This window comes from Candoia aspera, chromosome 7 (genome assembly GCF_035149785.1).
Source record: "Candoia aspera isolate rCanAsp1 chromosome 7, rCanAsp1.hap2, whole genome shotgun sequence".
In the NCBI taxonomy this organism is placed as follows: Eukaryota; Metazoa; Chordata; class Lepidosauria; order Squamata; family Boidae; genus Candoia; species Candoia aspera.
In genome coordinates, this window is record NC_086159.1 from 22,227,039 (window position 1) to 22,248,815 (window position 21,777).

The 21,777-nt window shown below is 37.3% G+C and overlaps 1 protein-coding gene across 5 annotated transcripts in view; it reads left to right on the top strand.

The window, feature by feature from the left end:
- The window catches only part of MYBPC1 (myosin binding protein C1), a 116,872-nt gene that overhangs the window by 42,217 nt on the left and 52,878 nt on the right, over nt 1-21,777 (top strand). For 3 of the 5 annotated variants that reach the window (XM_063308432.1, XM_063308434.1, XM_063308435.1), the window contains exons 4-11: nt 3,563-3,595; nt 3,970-3,993; nt 5,144-5,179; nt 7,080-7,169; nt 10,572-10,720; nt 11,838-11,955; nt 15,084-15,132; nt 19,096-19,152. In XM_063308432.1, coding sequence (XP_063164502.1) covers nt 3,563-3,595; nt 3,970-3,993; nt 5,144-5,179; nt 7,080-7,169; nt 10,572-10,720; nt 11,838-11,955; nt 15,084-15,132; nt 19,096-19,152 — 556 coding nt within the window. The remainder of the gene's footprint in view (nt 1-3,562; nt 3,596-3,969; nt 3,994-5,143; nt 5,180-7,079; nt 7,170-10,571; nt 10,721-11,837; nt 11,956-15,083; nt 15,133-19,095; nt 19,153-21,777) is intronic. The other 2 variants (XM_063308433.1, XM_063308436.1) reach the window with 2 other exon arrangements.

Below are 21,777 nucleotides of genomic sequence, written 5' to 3' on the forward strand. Positions count from 1 at the left end.
TCAGTTTCATGCTCCTTGTTACACTCCAGTGAAACAATTTCTCTCACTGAGAATAGTGATCTTGCTTTCTTTAACACAGACATATTGTTATCAGTTTAAATAAATTAATACAACAATAAAACCATATTTCTATGAGCACCTATGTTGGTCTATGACAGTAAATAAAATAAGCTAATAACTAACTCACTTGGAGCACGATAACCAAAATGTATCGAAGAGGGAACCATAACACTTCATGATGTGCAGACTCTCTCCTTAGTTTAAACTTTTGCTTCTATGTTCGGTCCCCTCTTTTCAGTATTTACTTCTTATTTATTTCCTTATTAGACTTTTGCAAAGCAGCAGTCATACACCTCAATGCAGTGCACATACAAAACAGTTATAATGAATATGTATAGAGTTAAAAGCAATTCAAGAGAACAATTTTGCAAACATTTTCAAGAATTGCATTACTAAATGTATTTATTCTATTAAAATTTCAATTGCAGAATAAAGGAGAGTGAAATAATTGTCATGTTTCTACCATCAGGTCTGATTTCAGGCACTACATTTGTTATTTTTAATGACAGGCTTAACACAGGCTAGATTTCTTTTTCATTTTAAGTAAGTTAAAGTTGTTAAATCATCATGCCTCCATTTCACAGGGAAGAGAGTCCATTCAGTCCTAATTAATCAATCAATTTGGAAAAAAAAATTGGGGGAAAAAAATTAACCCCTTCTGTTCAAAAAAGACAGGTTGCAATGTTGTTGGAACTGCAGTTGTTCTGCATACCAAGTAATTGTTCTTTACTATTCTAGTGTCTCAAAGTAATAACAAATTAGGGCACCCTTTTAGAGGATAAACATCTTCAGTTTGGGTAACATGCATGACCTTGCAAACAGTGTGCTGGCTGAGCTAACCATATGACTTAGTTCTTACAAACTTTCATTAATCACATATACATAGAAGAAAGAAAGAAAGAAAGAAAGAAAGAAAGAAAGAAGGAAGGAAAGAAAGAAAGAAAGAAAGAAAGAAAGAAGAAAGAAAGAAAGAAAGAAAGAAAGAGAAAGAGAATTGATGCTGAAGTAATGAGCTGCTAATATTTGAAGCCTGTTGTTGTCTTTTGATCAGTTAGTTATTGCACAATACTGCAATAATTTATTGCAGTTATAGGTAATCCAATTTATGATAGCAGTTGGGATCAGAATTGCCATTGCTAGCAATGTGGTCGTAAAGCATGACATCATGTGGCTGTGTCACTTAGCAATGGTTCCAGCAGTCCCAGTTGCTGTCATTAAGTGAGGACCGTGTGGATCATTAAGCAAGGGCCTCACATGTTCATGATTTCTCCCTGCTGGCTTCCCCATTGACTTTGCTTGTGGGAAACCAGCAGGGAATGTCAGAAATCACGATCACATGACTGTGGGAACACTGTGATGGCCAGAACTCCAAGGACTGCTCATATGTCCCCCTTGTTCAGTGCCGTCACCAGTTTGAATGGTCACTGAACAAGTGGTCGTAACCCAAGAACCACCTGTATAGCAATGAAGATTAGCATATGCATGCCATATTACCATAGAGAGTCACATTTTACAAGTTAGGCAGCCATGCAAATCATTTATATAAGTACATTCTGCCATTCATAGAACTGACAAATATTTTGGACCTGTCAAATGTTGTTCATCGGAAAATGAAGTCTTTTTCTTGCGCTCAGAGAAATGCTTGCTACTTCAGGTGAGCCAGTGTTCTCACTGCTTAGAATCCCTTCTTATGAGGCTCTCCTTCACAAAGAACTGTATCTGTAAGGTCTGTTATTTATGGTAGAGGTGGACAACAGGTGGTGCTCTTGTAATAGACACCTTTTTCTAAAACGTTTTGCTTTTCCTTTTAACTTACCTTAACATGACTTAAGGGACATAAGGGACGCGGTGGCGCTGCGGGTTAAACCGCTGAGCTGTCGATCGGAAGGTCGGCGGTTCGAAACCGCGTGGCGGGGTGAGCTCCCGTTGCTCGTCCCAGCTTCTGCACACCAAGCAGTTCGAAAACATGCAAATGTGAGTAGATTAATTGGTACCGCTTCGGCGGGAAGGTAACGGCGTTCCGTGAGTCATGCTGGCCACATGACCCAGAAGTGTCCTATGGACAACGCCGGCTCCAAGGCTTTGAAACGGAGATGAGCACCGCCCCCTAGAGTCGGACACGACTGGACTTTACGTCAAGGGAAACCTTTACCTTTTTAACATGACTTAGGAATGGCAATTACAATGATTTCTAGGTATTTTTCACAATTTCGTGTTTATATCTTTTTTATATTATCCAAACTAATGACATTGTTTTAGGTGGAGACTAACTGGCGTATATTCTAAAAAAGGAACAAAATAGTTTGGATGCTCACCATCCCCTCTGAAGTAGCAGTATCTTTGTGTTTAAACTCTTTCTACCGTCTTCCATTTATTCTTATAGTTATAGCCTTTCACAGAACATCCAGGTAAAACATAAATTATAGCAGTAATGATGTAAGGTAGAAAGACTTATATCATCTTTCCAGCCTTGGAAACCCGTGCTCTCTAAACTGATGACTACATGTGCCTATCTGTCCCAGCTATGATTGATTAATCATTGATTAATCATTTGCTAAGGATAGTTTAGATAGATAAGATAAGATAAGGTAAGGTAAGAAGATATAGATAGATACAGATTTTAATCTCAAGTAACTAGATATAGCGTTACAATGTTAATGTTGCCAGTACAGCTTCTTCTTTTTATTCATCATCTGAATTTCAACACCGTGATAAGCCAACTGAAAGAGTAGAGTGTTTAAGATAATGGGTTGTGTCTTGATACTAGAGCTCATATCTGTAACTGATTCTAGCCCAGAATGTTTAAGGGGCACAGGTATCTTGATAATCTTCTAGAACTCTGCTGATAATTTCACTGTTTCTTAATATCATTGTAGAAGTATTTAATATTGAATGAAGTCCTAATAATTTTTTTTTTAATTTATTTGAGTTTTAGGGCCCATTAACTTATGATGAGTAAGAACGTGTTTAATTCTTCCTTTGAAAGGAATGGAACACTGAATGAATGATCTCTTAAATTGCAGTCCTCTACTTGGGAGAAAAGCCTTTTGAACTCAATAGGCATACATACAACATTCTGTAAGGTTGGGTTCACACAACATACTGAACACTGTACAGTGTAAGTTAGCAAAACACAATTGCTGTGTCCATGCTATGTCCAAAAATATAAACCCATATTGTGGCTGAACATGATGGCCTCTTTCACATAATACGCTAAGACCATAGCTACATTCCCACAACAGGCTGAACCATGATCTGCCCAACCCCTTTTAGCTTAGTCTAGCATGTTATGGAAACACAACCCTGTGTCTTAACTTCGACAGAAATAATAGGCATGCAAGTATATTGTTTTTACCTAGACATCTTAATATGAATAACGAAAAATAATTGTTTGATTTCTGCACTTTTTGTTCTTTTTATTTTTAATTACATTATTTTTACCTCTTAAAAAAACAAAAAATCATGGTGATGAATGTATCTATGGTACACATTTTACTTGCAGACAGGAACGTCATTGAAACGGCATCTTCTTCAGGTCAGATCTGTGGTTGACCTTGATTTTCATTGTGACTTTTTTGTATTCCATTTCCCCCCTCAGTTTTTGTATTTTATGTCTAACAAACACAACCATTTTGAAAGCTCCCATTCAAACCCATGTTTTAATATTGGATTACACGTCGCATCCCATTTTTGTATTTGCGTGAAGCATTAAAGTTGACCACTTCAGCTGCTCGATCCCATAAAGCTTTCTCCATAAGTTTGCCCTTGTCATTACCAGCTCCCCAGCTATCATGGTTTCCCCTTCCTTCTTTTACAGGTTTCTTGTTTCCATTCATTTTTACTAAACTACCTTATTGCTTTTTCTTGCCACAATGCTCTATTTTACCTTTTATGTGTTCCTTTTTACAGATGAAGAGGATTCTTCAGCAGCAGGTTAGCAGGACTATTCCATTTAATGTTATATAATATTGGGATAAAATATGAAGAGGTAGTAAGATTCACTTTTTCTGCTCCCAAACAGGCATGATTCCATATAACAGAAAGTGGATGCCTTAGTAAATACATTTACTTTTGAACAATTTTCCAGTTGATTTCACTTCAACTCCCTTAATAAGAGGCTTTAAAAGATTGTCTTTTAAAAACCTTAAAGAAGAAATGTATTTCAAAATATCTTAAGAAAGATTTTAAAAAATAGCCTAACAATTATTTGTTATATTTATACACAATTTCTATCATGATGGAACTCAAGAATAGGAAACATATAGTCATTAGCTTGATTAATGAGAATATAAATGGTTCTGCTGGATCAGGTGAAAGGTCTATGAAGATGAGATTCAGAGTAGCTATAAACATCCAGGAGGCAAGCAATGAATGGGGCAAATGATCATCCAGGTGTCACAATATCATCACCCAAATGATGCAAGCTGTGTGCTTGTGTCAGATATCATGACATGAATAATTGCACCATTTGTGCGGTGATGTCACGACAGCTATGCCATCATTTTAACATCACTGTGGTTGACATCTATGCCAACCAAGGTGCAGAAAGGAGCCATTCTCTGAAACTCTGAAATTACTAGGAGAGGGAATTAAGGAATCCACACTCTTCTGTGCACCTGAGAAATGAGAAAAACAAATGGCAATCTTAAAGACACCATCATTCAAATTTAAGAAGAAAACAAAACAGATGGTGCTTTTCTCTGTCTTCTGCTCTGCTGAGACCAGCAGGGTTTGGAAATATTTTCTGAGGCTCTGCCATAGCCACCCAAAGTCTTTTGGAGTGGGTGGCCAAAATAAATTTAAATAATAATAATAATAATACCATCAATAGAATTCCTTTCCACAGGTATGATTACTCTACCTATTATCATATCCAGATGCTGCTCAAACACCAATTTGCTCAGCTTCAACAAAATTACTGCAATATATACCTCCCATTGTCCTCTTAAACAATCCCATTATAGTCTACATTTTTCCTCATTTCTTTTAACATAAAAAGTAGCCACAATCCCACATAGCCAATTAAACAATCAGATAATAACTTCTGAATGTTGATATCATCCAGTTTATGCTTACTTTTCAGATGGAACAAATAAATCTGGAGACAGAAAGGACTCAGGTGAGACACACTAAATCAGAAAGGAAGAAGAGAAAACTCAAGACATTCCAATTTTCTTATTACCTATTAACAATTTTTTTGTAGCTTCCTTTTTCAGTTTTGATGTGGTTTATACTCATGATAACTTTTTGTTTTTGTTTTCGTTTTATATTTGTTACAGATCTAGCTAAAGAGTCTGCTTCAAAGATTCCTGAAGTCCTAATGTGCAAACACAGCTTCTTATGAGCAAAGGCTTCTCCACTCTTGTGTCTGGAGTGAAGTTGGAAGCCCCCAATCACATGAAGCTTTGGAGTACATTAGTGCACAGTGATATATCAAATGAACTGTGATATATGAAATGGATTTGGAAAAACTTCAGACAGACCTTTTTTCATATAACACTGTAACTTATTTTTACAGTGGAAATATTAAAATAAAAACACCTATTTTAAGTATTTCATATTTGGAGAGCTATTGCTTATTGATTTGTTTAGCAAAATGCATTAGTCTTTTGAATTAGTTATCAAATATATTATATTTGACATAGAAGTTACGTATTCAAGCTATTGTGATGAATTATTTTTCTTCCCTCGGTATTAAACTACAGACTAAGAATTTTATAATTACTGAAGTATATAGCTGAAACAAGAGAAGCACACATAGACCATCCTGGTTACTGATGGATGAAGATATTTAGTAGCAACGCTTTCAATAAAAACTTAATGAAGTTTTTGCCATATAGTCTAGTATACCATGCATTTGATACAGATAGAAATATGATAAAGTTTGGTACATTCATCCATCTAACCATCACTCTATGTGAATATGCTTGTACTTATATATAAGCAACAATCAACATTCAATTGTCCATGACCTATATATGGAGCCAAATGCTGGAACCAGAAGCTGTTGGGGTTTGGGGAGCACGGAGTAGGGGAATTTCTCTCCTGGTTGTTGAAATCTCCTCTGCAGATTTCTTATTAAAATGGCTATTCTTAGCTACCCTCTTTTTCCTTATAAGATGACTCAGGTTTTAATATTCATAACCCCACAAAGTTGGCCAGAAGACCATAAAGTTATGACCATAAGAGATGTATTAACATGCAACTTTCTATAGACCAATATTCTTCATTAGATTCCAGTAGTGTATTTCTGTCTAGACTCTAATCCAGAGATTAATATCTTGTACATACCAAACATATGTCTACACATGCAAGGGATTATATGAAATTTATCTTCTATGAAAGGATGGAAGAGAGCTTTCACCAGCAGGATAACGTCTGTAACAGCTGATATGGAGGAACCATTCTATCAGGCAAAAAAAAAGTAAATTTTTCTCAGGCAAGGTCAAGGATTAGAAATTGAAAGACTTATTTGCTGTTGCTCAATACTGTATAGTTAGCCATTAGGGACCTGGACTTCATCCCTGACATTCAGCACTAGATTCTCCACTTCTTTTGGATCGGGGGATAGAATTTTGCTTAGCTGCCATGAATCTCTACTTTAAGTCCTTGCGTGTGTGTCCCCAGGGCTCCACTTTCATTCCACAGGTGGGTGCAGCCTAGAACTGAGATGGGACCACCACACGTGCCTTAAGGCTTGAAACACAAGGAAACACGCTGTGTTTACGTTAAAACAATGAAGCAGTTCAAATGGTAAAGACTAGTGTAAAGACAGGAACGTACAGTTACAGCTCAGATCACTAGAAAAAAAGCTCTACTCCATTCGTAAATGTGTGCGCTATGTGACACTTAACTCCTCTTATTTCAATAACCTCATCTTACTCTGAAAGAGAGATATGAGGAGTGTGTGTCTATTTTTAAGAAGTAATATTAATACTAAAAGAAAGAACCCAGGTAAGCATTGTCTGACTAAAAGGTTCATTCTGATAATAGTTATTTCCCTTTATTTTCTATACTAGTATGGTCCGCAGGAGAAGAAGGAGAAAAACAAGATTCCCAGAAATCTGTTTTATTTGTTGAAAAACCAAAAAGTGGCTCAATTAGTGTAGGTAAGTGTAAGAAGAAAAACTATACCTGCAATCCTGTTCATATCTGTATGGCAAAAAGGAACTTACTTCTTTGTAAACTTTTATGGGATTAGGCTACATATGTATGTCCTATAAAGTTCACTTGTATGTGATTATGAATTAACAGGGACCTCTAGTCAGTGAATGTGAATATAATACAATCATACATGTCACCCCCAACATTCAATCAGATTCTCCTTTCCATAAGTTAAAGCTATTGTTCCATGTCCTGCACCCCAGAATGAGAAGAACCCATCTTGACCTTCCTCAGGGTGACACCCTTTCCAGCATTGTAAGAGTACTATCATATTTCCCCTCAGACATGTTTTCTCAAGGCTAAATTTACCCACCACTTTAAATCTCTTTTCATAGGATTTTAATCCCTTGATCATTTTCATTGTCCTTCTCTGAACCTGTACCAATTTCTCTCCAATTTCTCTCAATCCTTAAAGTGTGGTACCCAGAATTCATACAGACTAAAATTGCATTTTTGCTCTTTTTTGCAGTCTCATCTCTCTGCTAGTTCATGTTCAACTTGCAATCCACTATCTCTCCAAGCTGTTTTACAAAAGTACAGTTACCCCTATCCTATATCTGTGCATGTGATTGAAGAACTTTACATTTGTCTCTACTCGGTTTCATGTTACTTTCTACCCATTTTTCTTTTAATCAGTTGCTTTTCTGACCTCTGGGCTACCTCCTTGTACTCTTCCTTTGACACATTCTCTTCTTTCCATGTCCTTTCATTTTAGTGAGCTTTATGTGTAGCCCTGCAGAGGTGACACTATTCAGGTCATAAAGGGATAGCAATGATGCCGTTTGGCTAAGTGTGGCACTTTATTTTGTTCTGGGGCCTCTTCTACTACCTCCAGGAGCAGGAAAAAGCAATGAGTGAAATGCTAAATAAAGCCCCCAAGCAACTTGTTGGGAAGTGACGCAGCAGCTTCACTTAGCTCTTTAAAAGCAGATGAATGCATTACCAATTGAAGCAAATATTTGTAGCTCAGGGTTGAACTGTGGAGTCCTTGGTGCTCTCTGAGCCTTGTTGTTTTCTTGCAGATGTTTCATTGCCAGACTAGGCAACATCTTCATTGCAAAGAGGGAGTGGGCCTTGCTCTCAGTTTATATACTGTGGCTTGCCCGGCTTGTGTTGGTAGGGGTGTTGTTCTCTCCTTGGGAGTTCCTTGATTGGGCTGTTGTTTGCTGCTTGGTTGATTGCCTGAGTTAATGGTTCCTTGATTAGGGTGTATTGTGCTGTTTGATGGTTCATCTAGTGTTAATCCTAGTGTTGGTTTTTGCATATCTGGGTGTTGATTGCTGGCAAGGGAGTGTACTGGTCTTTTGGCTTTTCTATTGTCTCTTCTGAATGGTATGTAAATGTTGTTTACCTCTATGTGTCTGTCGATGGCTGCTTGGTCTGAGTGTCAGGCTTCCAGGAATTCTCTGGCATTTTGGGATTTGGCTTGGTTTAGGATGCTCACAGTTTCCATCAGTTGGGTTGTAGTGGGTTGGGTGGTGAGGTACTTTTTGATAAAGTTGAGCGAGTATCCATTTTATTGGAAGATGCTGTACAGATGATCTTTTTCTTTTTTCTGGCGTTCTGGGTTGCTGCTGAATATTCAGATGAGCACTTACACACTGCAGCAACCCAGACCACCAAAAAAAGAAAAAGATCATCTGTACAGCATCTTCCAATAAAATGGATACCCGCTCAACTTTATCAAAAAGTACCTCACTACCCAACCCACTACAACCAATGGAACCATGAAAAGGATTACACTGCCATACATCAGAAACATCTCAGAAACCACCAACAGACTGTTACAACCACATGGCATCACCGTAACACATAAACCAACTAAAGATCTTCAAAACATATGAAGCAACCCAAAAGACCCAATAGCCCAAGAAGAAAAAACAGGAGTTATTTACAACATACAATGCAAAGACTGTAACAGCCACTATGTAGGATAGACAGGCAGAAGACTAGCAGAGCACATCCACAAACACCAACTAGCAGTCAGAAGACGCGATGAGAACTCCTTAATCTCACAACACATGGACAGACTCAACCATACTTTCTACTGGGAAACTGTGAGCATCCTAAACCAAGCCAAATCCCAAAATGCCAGAGAATTCCTGGAAGCCTGACACTCAGACCAAGTAGCCATCGACAGACACATAGAGGTAAACAACATTTACATACCATTCAGAAGAGACAATAGAAAAGCCAAAAGACCAGTACACTCCCTTGCCAGCAATCAACACCCAGATATGCAAAAACCAACACTAGGATTAACACCAGATGAACCATCAAACAGCACAATACACCCTAATCAAGGAACCATTAACTCAGGCAATCAACCAAGCAGCAAACAACAGCCCAATCAAGGAACTCCCAAGAAGAGAACAACACCCCCACCAACACAAGCTGGACAAACCACGGTATATAAACAGAGAGCAAGGCCCACTCCTTCTTCACACTGAAGATGTTACCTAGTCTGGCAATGAAACATCTGCAGGAAAACAACAAGGCTCAGAGAGCACCAGGGACCCCACAGATGAATGCATTGCTCAGTCAAGCAGCTTCAAAAGACTCCCTCCGTTACTTCCAGCTATTGGAAGTAAATGCAGGGTTGACATTACACCCATGAATCCTTCCCTACTTCCACTCCATGTTCCGCAACAATCAGCTGGTTAGACAGGGCTGGATACTGTTTCTTTTTTCCCTGTTTCTCATGCAACAAGCCAGCCATACTTCACTAACAAGCCTGAGGGCTCCAGGTTCCCTTCTGTGAATTAGGAGATTTCTTTTTACAAAAATGTAATGAAATAAATAATTTGGGATTTAATTTCTTTAAATTAATTTTTATTAAACAGGGTTTTTTACAAAGTAAAAACAATACAAATTTAAAGAAAAAAGAAAGTAAAGAAAAAAGTGATAAGTAAATAGGAAAGAAAGAAAAGAGAAGTGAAGAAAGAAAAAGAAAAGGAAAAAGAGATATAAATAAGCAGCTTCTTTACAGCAATTATAAATGCATTTTTATTTTATACTCTGTTTATAATTATATCATAGCTCCCTTCTTTCCATGTTCTACCCTTTCTAATCAACAAACTCATAAATCACAAGTTCATTTTTTTCCAGTTACAGCAAAAAGTCCATAAGGGGTTTCTGGTCACTGACAAATGTAGTTATTGTCTTTTCCCTAACCAAACAAGTCAATTTTGCCATCTCTGCAAATTCTGTCATCTTCACCATTGTGGGTATTTCAGAGTCTTTAGAATTTGGTATTTAAATCTCATTTAGATGTGTGTTGCTTTTAGATACTCCCTATTGATTAATACCATGTTGATTCACTTGTTGGTTGGCTTGCTTGTTTTCAGGGCAAAATATCACATTCATAGCCAAGGTAGAAGCTCAGGACCTTCTTCGGAAACCAACTATTAAGTGGTTTAAAGGAAAATGGATGGACTTGGCAAGCAAAGTAGGAAAGCACCTTCAGCTGAAAGAAACATTTGAGCGACAAACTAAGGTGACCTTTTTCAAAATATACCACAGGCTACAGATTTATATTTTCTTGTAGCGTACAGTCCATCAGCTTTGAGGTCAGGTCAAGGGATTTTAATTTCATAGATATTTATATAAGTTATCAGATAAACTTAGGGTGGGAATGCCTACACATGCCTTATGAGATGTGCAAGATCCCTGCATAGAGAATTTGTGAACTCGGTCTCATTTGATTACCTTAACTAGGGATGCATGAAAAAATTAACCTATGTACAAAATGACATGATAATACTTGAATTAATATATGGATTCAGCAGTACATATCCATTATGTTTCATATGTTTTGTATGGTGTAACCTAATTCTCAGTAGTTTAAATTAGGACTCTGTTGTGACTTGAGATAAAACCAAGATCCAGAATAAATTGGGTTAATTTGAGATTGAGATCATCTTTTTTTTAAAACCTCCATCAAGTTTTGGCCCCAAATTGTCATTTGGAATTCTGCTAACTTGCAAATGTTGGCACCACAACAAGCACATCCAAAAAGGAGACAATGTAATGGTGGTTTGGGGAGCATTTGTCTAAAATGACTTGCTTGGAAGAAAAGAAAAAGGATATGGGATTCAGTGATCGAAGTGATTACACAATTATGGATTGCCTTAGACTCAGCTTTTCAAATAGATAGTGTGATCAGGAGGATAGGTCATCACAGGCACTGATTAGACAGTGAAGGAGAAGAAATGTAGAAATCAAGGTTGAACAAGGTGAAGTAGATCTCAGGCAGATTGTGATCTCATAATATTGCTGGGAGTTTGGGAATTGCTGTGATCAAAAGGATAATCTATAGCAGATCTGGACTCAGAATAAGGTTACAATCCAATTTGAGAGACCCAGAATTGTTGTCATCTAAATGGATGGCCAGAAGATCAAGATGGGGTTTTGGAAAACGAATTATTGGCAGATTTGTATAGCAAAATAACAGAACCGTAACTGAGAACATGTGAAAAACAAGTAGAAAATGAATCCATTTCATTATGTCAAAATACAAGATGCACGTAAGTGTGTGTGTGTATGTGCGTCTTTAGTTTCCAATTATTCTTGTGATTTGATATGAATAATTGTATTATGTCTTTGGATTTCAGGTTTATACATTTGAGATGCAAATAATCAAAGCTAAGGAAAATTATGCAGGAAATTATAGATGTGAAGTAACATATAAGGATAAGGTTGATAGCTGTTCTTTTGATCTGGAAGTCCATGGTAAGAATCCATGTTATATTTCTTTTTAAATAGTGAATATGTGTTATATATTGCGGTAAAAACTTGTTTTACCAGAACTGACCCTGAACTTATTTTCCTACAGCCTTGTTAAATTTCAGCTCCCATAATTCCACAGCCAGAATAGATTAACTCTGTGGGTAAATGGGATTATGGAAGATGAAATCTAACACATCTTTTCTAGGTATGGAAAGGCTACTTTATATATATCTAAATTTCAAATGGCCACCAGGCTAAGTATTTTCTTCCATATTTTAAAATTATCCTTCTGTATTTTTAGCACTATTCAGAGATAGCAAGCAGGAGTGTGCTTTCCTGAATAAAATTTTAGAGCTAGAACTGAAACCTACCCTTAAAAAGGGTTAAAAGGGGTTTTTGATTTGGCACTGTGAAGTAGGGTTGAGGAAGCTGAGCTCAGAAAGGAACCAAAGAAAAGATCAAGAGACTCATATGAGATGAAAGCATCAAGAACAGGGCAGAGCATCATTTGTCAGACCCAATATATTTAGAACCCAATGATTACTTTATCCTTGGAATTTTGCATCTCTGTCTCCATTTCAAAAAGATTTCAATCATGTCTAGAAATAAGAATGGTACTGATATATTGCAATAATTTGGTACCTACCTCATAACCTAGGCTTTAGCTCCTACGGTATAATAGATTTCTGACAAAGAATTTTCAGGATACAAGTCCCATTGAATTTGATCATGGGTCTAACTAAAACATCCAGGAAGTCCACAGAGAGGACTTCCAAAAGCCTACAAAGAAGACTAAAAGTCCATTGCTCTCCTCTACTGCTATGGTTGCATTCCAGCAACTGGTATTGAATAGCTACAGTAAGTGCTTCTGAATGTGAAGGTTTCATGTAACATTTTGGCTAATATCCATGGAAAGACATATCTATCCTCCATCATCTTCTAAAACATTCACTTTCATTCACAGTTGGCTGGAGAAATAATTCAGAATATCTTTGAGTTGGTGAGCTCATGTATATTCTTGAAGCAATTATTTCTGAATCTTGCTGAAGCCTTTAGTTTATATTTGGAAAACATGTATGGTGGATAACAGTGCTGGCAGTTCAAGACTATAAATTTATCCTTTATGAATCTCAAAAAACAGCTTTCATCTTCTTTTGAGCAAAGGCTTTTCCCATTACCAGACCATCATGAAACCCCAAAAGAAAGGGTATGAAGTCTCGAACTCTGTTGGAAACAAACTTGTCCCATATTTGTAGACAAAAGGATGAAATAAAGGCCAGCAGATTTTACACTCTTTTAGCATACAGGAGGTATAGATTTGTGTACAAAAAAGAACAAGGAGAGCTTATACAGGCATGTAAGCAGAACTCTCCTCATTATTGCATGATGAATACATGGTGATTTAGAACCATAAAAAAATCAGGAGTGTCTACCGTTAACACCTCCATTCTACATTTTTCTAGGAGGGTGAATTGCTTCTTTCAAGCAGTATAGACTGGAAAGTGGGATAATAGCTAGATGTTGGATGATAGAACTGTCTTTGTCAAAATCCCAGTGCAAAGGAAGATTCAGCCCTATCTTTTAGAAATGAAATGAGAGTTGGAGAAAGGGCCATCTTCCAATTCCCTCAGGCAGCAACGTATCTTAGGTTGTCTCTGTCTCTCAGAATTACTTGATGGCAGCCAAGGAGCAGAGCAGCACCCTTGCCATCAGTTTGGTATCCCAGTCTGATATAGTTTTAAAGCAGTGATGAAAAGCTTCTTAGAGTATCTTTCTGAGTCCCAACTCCCAGCCTTAAGATTAAGCATAGATGGAAGAACAGGGCCTAATACCTGTCTAGCATGTTTAAATCTGTCTTAATGGTCCTATGAGAGAACGAGGTTGGTGTAGTGGTTAAGGAATCAGGTTAGAAACCAGGAGGCCTTAGGCATGAAGCCAACTGGGTGCTTTGGGTCCAGTTACTGTCTCTCAGCTCCCGGAAGAAGGCAATGGCAAACCTCTTCTGAAATCTTGCCAAGAAAACTGCAGGGATCTGTCCAGGCAGTCACTAAGAGTCAACACTGACTCAAAAAATGGTCCTATGGAATCTGGGACATATAGTTTCCATACAGACATATAGATTTATTTTAGATTTCCTGATTATATAATCTTATTCTCTGTTTCATAGCCCACTGTATTTTTAGCTGTAATAAAAAAAATTCCCAGGAAAAATCAAATTATATCTATTTTGGGATTATTCTTTGGCTACATAAGGAGCACGAAATTATACAACTCCCTGGAGTTCTTACTCAATGTTTTTCACACCCTCCTATAAAAAGGGATATGAGAACAAAGGAGAAAATCTTCACCTTTATTGCTGCTAGGAGGCTTCCTGTCTGATCCTAAGAGTAGACCTTTTCCAGAAGAGTTCTCTGTGAACATTTTAAAGATGGCTGCCACATTCCCAGAGTGATTGGAATCCAATCATATGCTTCTAGTTGCAGAACCCATTTTTGCTGATAGAGTAGAATGGGAAATATCCTTTCCTCCAACAACCCTCCAGGCACTTTTTAGAATCTGCTCCAGGGGATTCTCCTGTCTTCCAGAGCAGATTTTAAAGGCCGTCCAGATGGGGGAAAAGGACAAGAGAAACTGTGTACAAGTCTGCTTGTACAATGTTGGATTCTATCCACTCTACTTTTATATCATTTTACTATGTTTCTAGTTATCTAAAAATCCACCATCGTTAGGATGACAACTGCAACCATTTTTAAAACATATATGTATAATTTCCTTGATTATATTGCAGATTCAGGCTTGCAAATTTACTTTCATTATATGAAGCAACTCTTCCATTGCTCTCTATACTTATCACTTCAGATAAAGAATTCTGAATACTGAATTCCACTGCAAAGATGTTTATAATACTGCTCAGAGTTGGATCCTTTTGTCATTTGCCAATAGGATTCTGTTCACCCATGTATACATGACTGAGCTGCCAAAATCAATACACAGTATTGAACGGACACTGTGTGGGCCATATCACATTCTAAATCAAATATATGTCACATGTTGCACAGTCACTGTCTGTCCAGGTTTAACACTTGACAAATTACAAAAATTAAACATTGAATTTTTATTTTACTTTGTAGAAACGGAATCTGCGCCATCAATTGATATCCGGTCTGCATTCAAAAGAAGGTAATTTTAAGGAAGTAGAAGAAACAAAGCTAAAGCTAAAGCTAAAATGAAGGCTACTCTGATTGTCCCCCACAGAACCCCTTCCCTGACTTTTCTGTTCCCAAGCCGGGCAGCTTAGTTCTGGGGAGAGATCACTACATCTCTGTTGCTAATGCTAGCAGAGAGGCAACCATCTGGAAAAGAACTGGAAAGAAGAAGAAACAAAGTCCCCATCACTACGACTTCCACCAACTCTGCACACATTCTCTGCTGCGATTCTGCAGCAGGAACGCTGGGAAGAAGGAAGGTGGGGAAGACGTTTAAAATTGTGGGGATGTGTGTTTGTATATGTCTGAGAATGAGAAAGGCTCAAACCACCTTAGCAACTTCCAATTCTCCACAAAGCAATTGAAAAACATGAACAACAAGGTGTTTGGAGGTTTGGACGTGTGTGTGTGCTAATTTAAGAGCGCTCTCTTCATCCTCTCCTCTCTCCTTGATTCTGGCCAGTGAGATGAGCTTACCATAAATGTAACTTGGTTTTACAATGCCTTGAATATTTGGTTCATATCAAACAGCATGTAGTATAACAAAGCTCAGAAATGTTGCTATTGCCTTCTGAAATTATCTGATCGTGAGTTCTATGACTCCTACAGATTTCAGGTGGATTCCTGAGAAATATGTGAGGATCTGCTCCAGATATGGAAAGGCTTTGCAACCCCCTCTCCTATGCTGTATTTCACTATGTCATTCACTGGACTCCAGTGAGGCCAGATATTCTACTGCAAAAAAACTGCATTGCCACTAAGCCAAGAAGGCAAGGAGGGCTGCCTCTTTCTGCCAACTAATTTGCAATGATAAGGTCTCCTTTGACCAGCCATATCTACTTTGACACTCTGATCACTTTGACAAATTAAATAACCCCAGAAAAAGGAGCATACAACAGAGAGTGTAAATCGGTTGTGGAGCTTACATTGCCTAACACCTTCAGTTAAGAAGCAGTTGAGAGGAATGATTTTGCCTGAGACCATGAACAGCTGCTGCCAGTTAGAGCAGACTGTGAGATTTAACCTCACAGGCAGCATGACCAGATGCAAAGTAAAAAACAAGACTCTGACTCAAAGATATATTATGAAATGGCCTTTTATGGTTTAAGACTACTGAGATGCACCACATATAGGGAGCATCACATATCTCAGATTATTCAGACTTTATAACCTTTTAAAAAGCTGTTGCCACAAAGAAGAAATCTTACCATCATTTTAATAAAATAATCTTTCCTTAAAACTCCTGATTATATTTCCTATATAGTATTTCACAGTTTTCCCAAGTACTATTTGTTACTGTTGGACCATTAGTCCCTTGTTATTAAAGAAAACCATTTGAGCAGCTGAATCTTTTGTTGACACAACTACATTCTGTCCAGCTTCATGAAGAAACTATGACCTCCCTGCTCCTTCACACTGTCAGAAGGACTCATATGTTTTCAGACATTCAAGCATTTGATTCCGCATGAACTTGAAGCTTCTCTATTTCTTTTTCCTGCCAAAACCCGGGTTCTAAGTCAGGCATTGTAGGGAGCCGAGGGGATGACTTTGGGGAAAATATTCAGAAGCCGTTACAAAAACAAAAAGTTCGGAAGCATGCCCTGAGCTCTGGAAAGTAGAAAGTATCAGGAAGAGACCCAGGCTGGCTCCTCCTTCATTGTAGTATAAGAGGGAGGGAAGGGAAAACGCAATCACTTGCATATAGTCTTTGAATATAGGGCATCTCAAGAAAGCATAGTTAGTCCTCTTGTGGAGTCTGTTCCCTGATATGGTCAGTCTCCAAGGACTGACAGGCATTCATTTTTAACTGGGCAATGCAGTTGCAGAAGAATGCTTTTGTAAAGCTTAAAAGAAGCTTTTATACCCAGCAAGAAAACAATGGTTAATTGCATCCTCAACACCATATTAATATATTTTTCTCATAAACAGGCATTTTAGATTCTGTTTCAGGAAAATACAAATTGTGACTTAAATTTTTAAAGAAGACAAATCTACTCAATTTTATTTGTTCTCCATCTAGTATTATTTCTGGTGACTTTGGGTTTTGATGTTGGAATTGATGGAGTGGAAGAGAAATGGGGGGAAGGGTCAAAATAAATGTGGGTTGCATGTGCATTAGTGCACAAGGGATAGAAAGTTTTAGTTGTGCAATTGAGTGATTGATTGATTGATTGATTATGTACCATCAAGTCAGTGTCAAATTTTAGCAACCACGTAGATGGATTTTCTCCATGACAATTTATTCCTAATCTGGTCCTTCAGATCTTCCAATGATGCCCCCATCACTGCTGTAACTGAGTCCATCCACTTTGCCACTGGTCATCCTCTTCTCTTTCATGTCGCTTTCCCAGCATTAGAGCCTTATCTAGAGAGCTTGGTCTTCACATAATGTGTCTGAAGTAGAATAATTTGAGCCTGGTCATTTCTGCCTCAAGTGAGAACTCTGGGTTGGTTGGTTTGATGATCCATTTGTTTGCTTTTTTGACTGTCCATGGTATTCTGAGGAGTTTTCTCCAACACCAAATTTCAAGTGTCAACACTTTTTCTATCCTGCTTCTTCAAAGTCCAACTTCACTTCCATAGAGTGTTACTGGGAACCACTGCCTGCATTATTCTGACCTTTGTAGGCATAGACACATCCTGGCATCTGAATTTCTTTTCCAAGGCCGTCATGGCTGCTCTACCAAGTACTAGTCTGTGTTGTTTTTCTTGACTGCTTATTCCTGTACTGTTGATGGTTGATCCTAAAAGCAGAAGCCATCTCCCACTTCAGTATCTTCACTGTCAGTTCTAAGGCTGGTTGTTGTACCTGTTGTCATTAGTTTGGTCTTTTTTAAATTTAATCTTATTCCTATTTTTTTTTCACTGTGCTCCTTGATTTTTATTACTAGTGCTTGCAGATCCTTTGCATTTTTGGCTATCAGAGTAGTGTCATTAGCATAGTACAGGTTATTGATGTTTCTTCTTCCAATTTTAACACCAACCCATCTTCTTCCAATCCAGCTTCCCTTAATAGATATTCAGGGTATAGGCTGAATAGATAGAAGAAGAGTATAAAGTCTTTTCTCATTCCTTAGCCATGCAGTAGGAAGATATAATGTCCCATTCACACATGACAAAACACCAACCCAGCTCTCTCCTTTTTTAATTAGACCTTGGTTACGTATTTTCTGAGTCATTGTACAGCAAGCAAGACTGGTATCTACATAACCAGCTTTTCATCTTCTGAAAAGCTGGATTCTTTTCAAGGTGCTGAATTCAGTGCCTAGGGAATCCTTAGAGAAGCAAAATACATTAAGCTCTATTTATAAAAATTGCAATGATAGTGTTAATGCTCAACATGTTCTAGAAGTAAATTTATCTATTTTTAACCCATCTTTCCCCATGGCCGCCCATCTTTAAAATCATGCAACACATTATGTGTGTGAGAGAGGTATCTCCTTGCTAACTAGTTTAAAAGAAACTTATACAGTTTTGCATTGTTTTGTACAGCACAAATAACAATGCAAATATTTGATTTACACTTAAAACTGAGTTCAGCACAAGCCCTTTGTTTTTTTAGGTAGGCACACTAGAAGATGTTAAAACAAAGCCCTGTGTGCTAACTCACCTTCAAACACGTTTGTGTTACACAAACATATAACACAAATTGGGGCAAATTTATGATTCAGTTTACAAGAATTTGCCTGAACAGGTATAACTTGGAGCAATGCAAATCTTTGTGTTCATGTTTCACAAGTGCTTGTTAACAGAAGTTGTAAATCCTGTGAAAAAGAATACAAGTTTGTATTGACATCGTAGTCTTTCTTGTGTGTCTGCATATATATTGCATTGGTAGGGCATCTAGGATATATGCAATATGTGGTTTGACTCTCTGCATATTAAATGAAGACTTGATCTTTTTTTGTTTGTTTGTTTGTTTGTTTATTAATAACAGTGGTGAAGGACAAGACGATGCAGGAGAACTTGACTTTAGTGGTCTCCTGAAACGTAGGTGAGAACCAATCAATGAAGTGAGCAAATGTTTATTCAAAATTGTTAAGTTCATGCACAGAAAATGCCAGGTGTAGAGTTCACATTCAAAAATGTTATCATCGTTTATTTTTCTTTATTCTACAAAAGCTGAATTCTCAAAAGAACAACGCTTGCTCAAATTTAAACCAGTTGTCAGCACATTAACAAGAAATCACTTAAGCCCTAGGATATAATATTCTTTCTTACAGTTGATACCATATTATGCTTTAATAACACTGAAGTATCTCAGAAAAGCTAAATTATAACATGGGATGAGGCCTTTCTGTGTTTGTTTTGTCTCGCATGCTTTTTTCCCCTACATGGGGATGAGAAATTCAAACAATTGATCCTGGTATGGAAGTTTTAAAAAAAGAAAATAAAGTTAATCTTGAGAACTTGTTTTCAAAGCATAAGGACCACAGATGCAACTGTAGCATTTTAAGCTTTTTCTTAGCCTACTTTCTGCTAGAACGTTACAAAATGATTTGTTGCGTTCTAATAGTACATGCTTTCATTATGTGACTAAAAACATAAGCATCTCTCTGGAATTTGAGAAGGTATTATGAAATGAGACACATGGAAACATTTTTTAAAAATTTAGAATAATCCAGGAAGCTGTCAGCTGTACTTAAAATCTTGAGACATGAATAACAATATGAACAAGTGTTCAGACACTTGCTTGTTCTTTTACACATGGTTTCGGTTTTCAACACCCTATTCTGCTCAATAGGCTACAAGAACAATTATACCCAGTTAAGACTCCAAGACTGAGATCCTATTCAGACTTACCCATCTGCGTGGTGAAGGTGGTATAATACATGGTGTCCTGCAACTTTCTTTTTTCTTTTCTTTTCTTTACGGTATTATATCATGAGCTGCCAAGAGTCACTTGGAGATGGGTGTTGCCTAAACTGAACTATTTGATTTTGTACTTTGAGTCAATGTTGACTCCTGGCAACTGGCTGGACAAGTCTCTGTAGTTTTCTTGGCAAGATTTCAGAAGTGGTTTGCCATTGCCTCCTTCCTAGGGCTGTGAGAGAGTGACTGGCCCAAGGTCACCCAGTTGGCTTTGTGTCTAAGGCAGGACTGGAGCAACTAGAACTCTCAGTCTCCTGGTTTCTAGCATGGTGCCTTAACCACTACACCAAACTGTTTCTAATTGAATTAATTAAATACGAACGTGGGATACATGTCTCCAAATCACAGCAGATACAGCCCTCCAATGAAATATTTAAAAGGTAAAACCAATCCTTTTTTCATTCATTCCTGCCAGGTTTTCATTTTCTCTTTCTCTTCCCATATGTATATTGCGTATGCTTGGCTTTATTTTTTGTTGTTTTCTACTAAGATACAACTTAATGCATGGAAAATATTTTTATTAGAGTTTGTGACAGTGTGAAATTATGGCTTTGAATGCTATTAATTTGTTGCATATGGATATACATGTCTCTATATTGATGTATAGAAATATATTGTTATACTGATAATGAGTAATCATGCTTTGAAGTGAATTTGTGGACTTCACTCAAGTATTAAAAATAAGACCTCAGTCACTACAGTAAAAATCAAGATGAATATTGAAATAGGCTTCTACTTCCTGCCTAACTGAATTTTGTTTAATTATCCTACTTGCAACCTACTTTTCTATTTGTAACTTCAGTGCTTTTAAGTCAGTACTTATACCAAATGACTGGTACAATTTCTACAGTTATTTTACTTGGATTTTAAAGCATCCCATTTTTTAAATAGGTTTAAAAATTCTGAATGTTCACACAATACATTCTGCAGATTTTAAGTTGGTAATGGTGGAATACCAGTGTCATTTAAAAACCATTCAGTGCTGCTGACTTCAATAGGACAGAAGCCAAGTTACATGGATTGATGTCAGATTATTGTAGTCTATGTGAGCAATTGATAACCTGATTGTTAGACCAATGCATAACTACATTTGTGAAATCTGAGCTCTTCCCTTGCATCAGATACTGGCCAGATTCTAGATAAAACTGTCAGTGGGAATGTAATCAACTGAATTTCAAAGGCAGCTGGACATGTGCCTAACTATATTACTCCCTGGGGGAAAAATGGGTTTTAGAAGCTAGCTTGATTTAACAACCTGGTTGTAATGGACATAATAGTTAATGGCAGGACTTTAATGATTTGAATTGCTTTTTGAACCTAAATGAGTAAAATAGTTCACATATTTTAATGATTTCTGTTTTAAAAAATCAGGTGATGTTTAACAAAGTATTTTCTAGGAAGAGAAAGAAGAACTGCATCATTTGTTAGAAATCTGCCTAAAACAAATGAAAGATCCATCCCATTACATACCCAACAACAGCTTTTTCAGCCATGAGATGAAATTGTGGTTCCACCAAGATGTTGTTCTTTGTTCAACTAAAGAACAAATCCTTGTGAAAGTACCACATTCAGCTAAATGAAGAGGCTGGAAAAGAGTCTCTTATAATGGTTGGAAAATCAGGATGCATCTTATTATTTACCAAAATAAAGGGGCACATCCTTAACTTCCATAGCTAGAAAGCACAGCCAGTACATTGGAATGAAAAATTGTCTCTTGAGTGTGTGCTAGTTCTACAATATGCTTGTA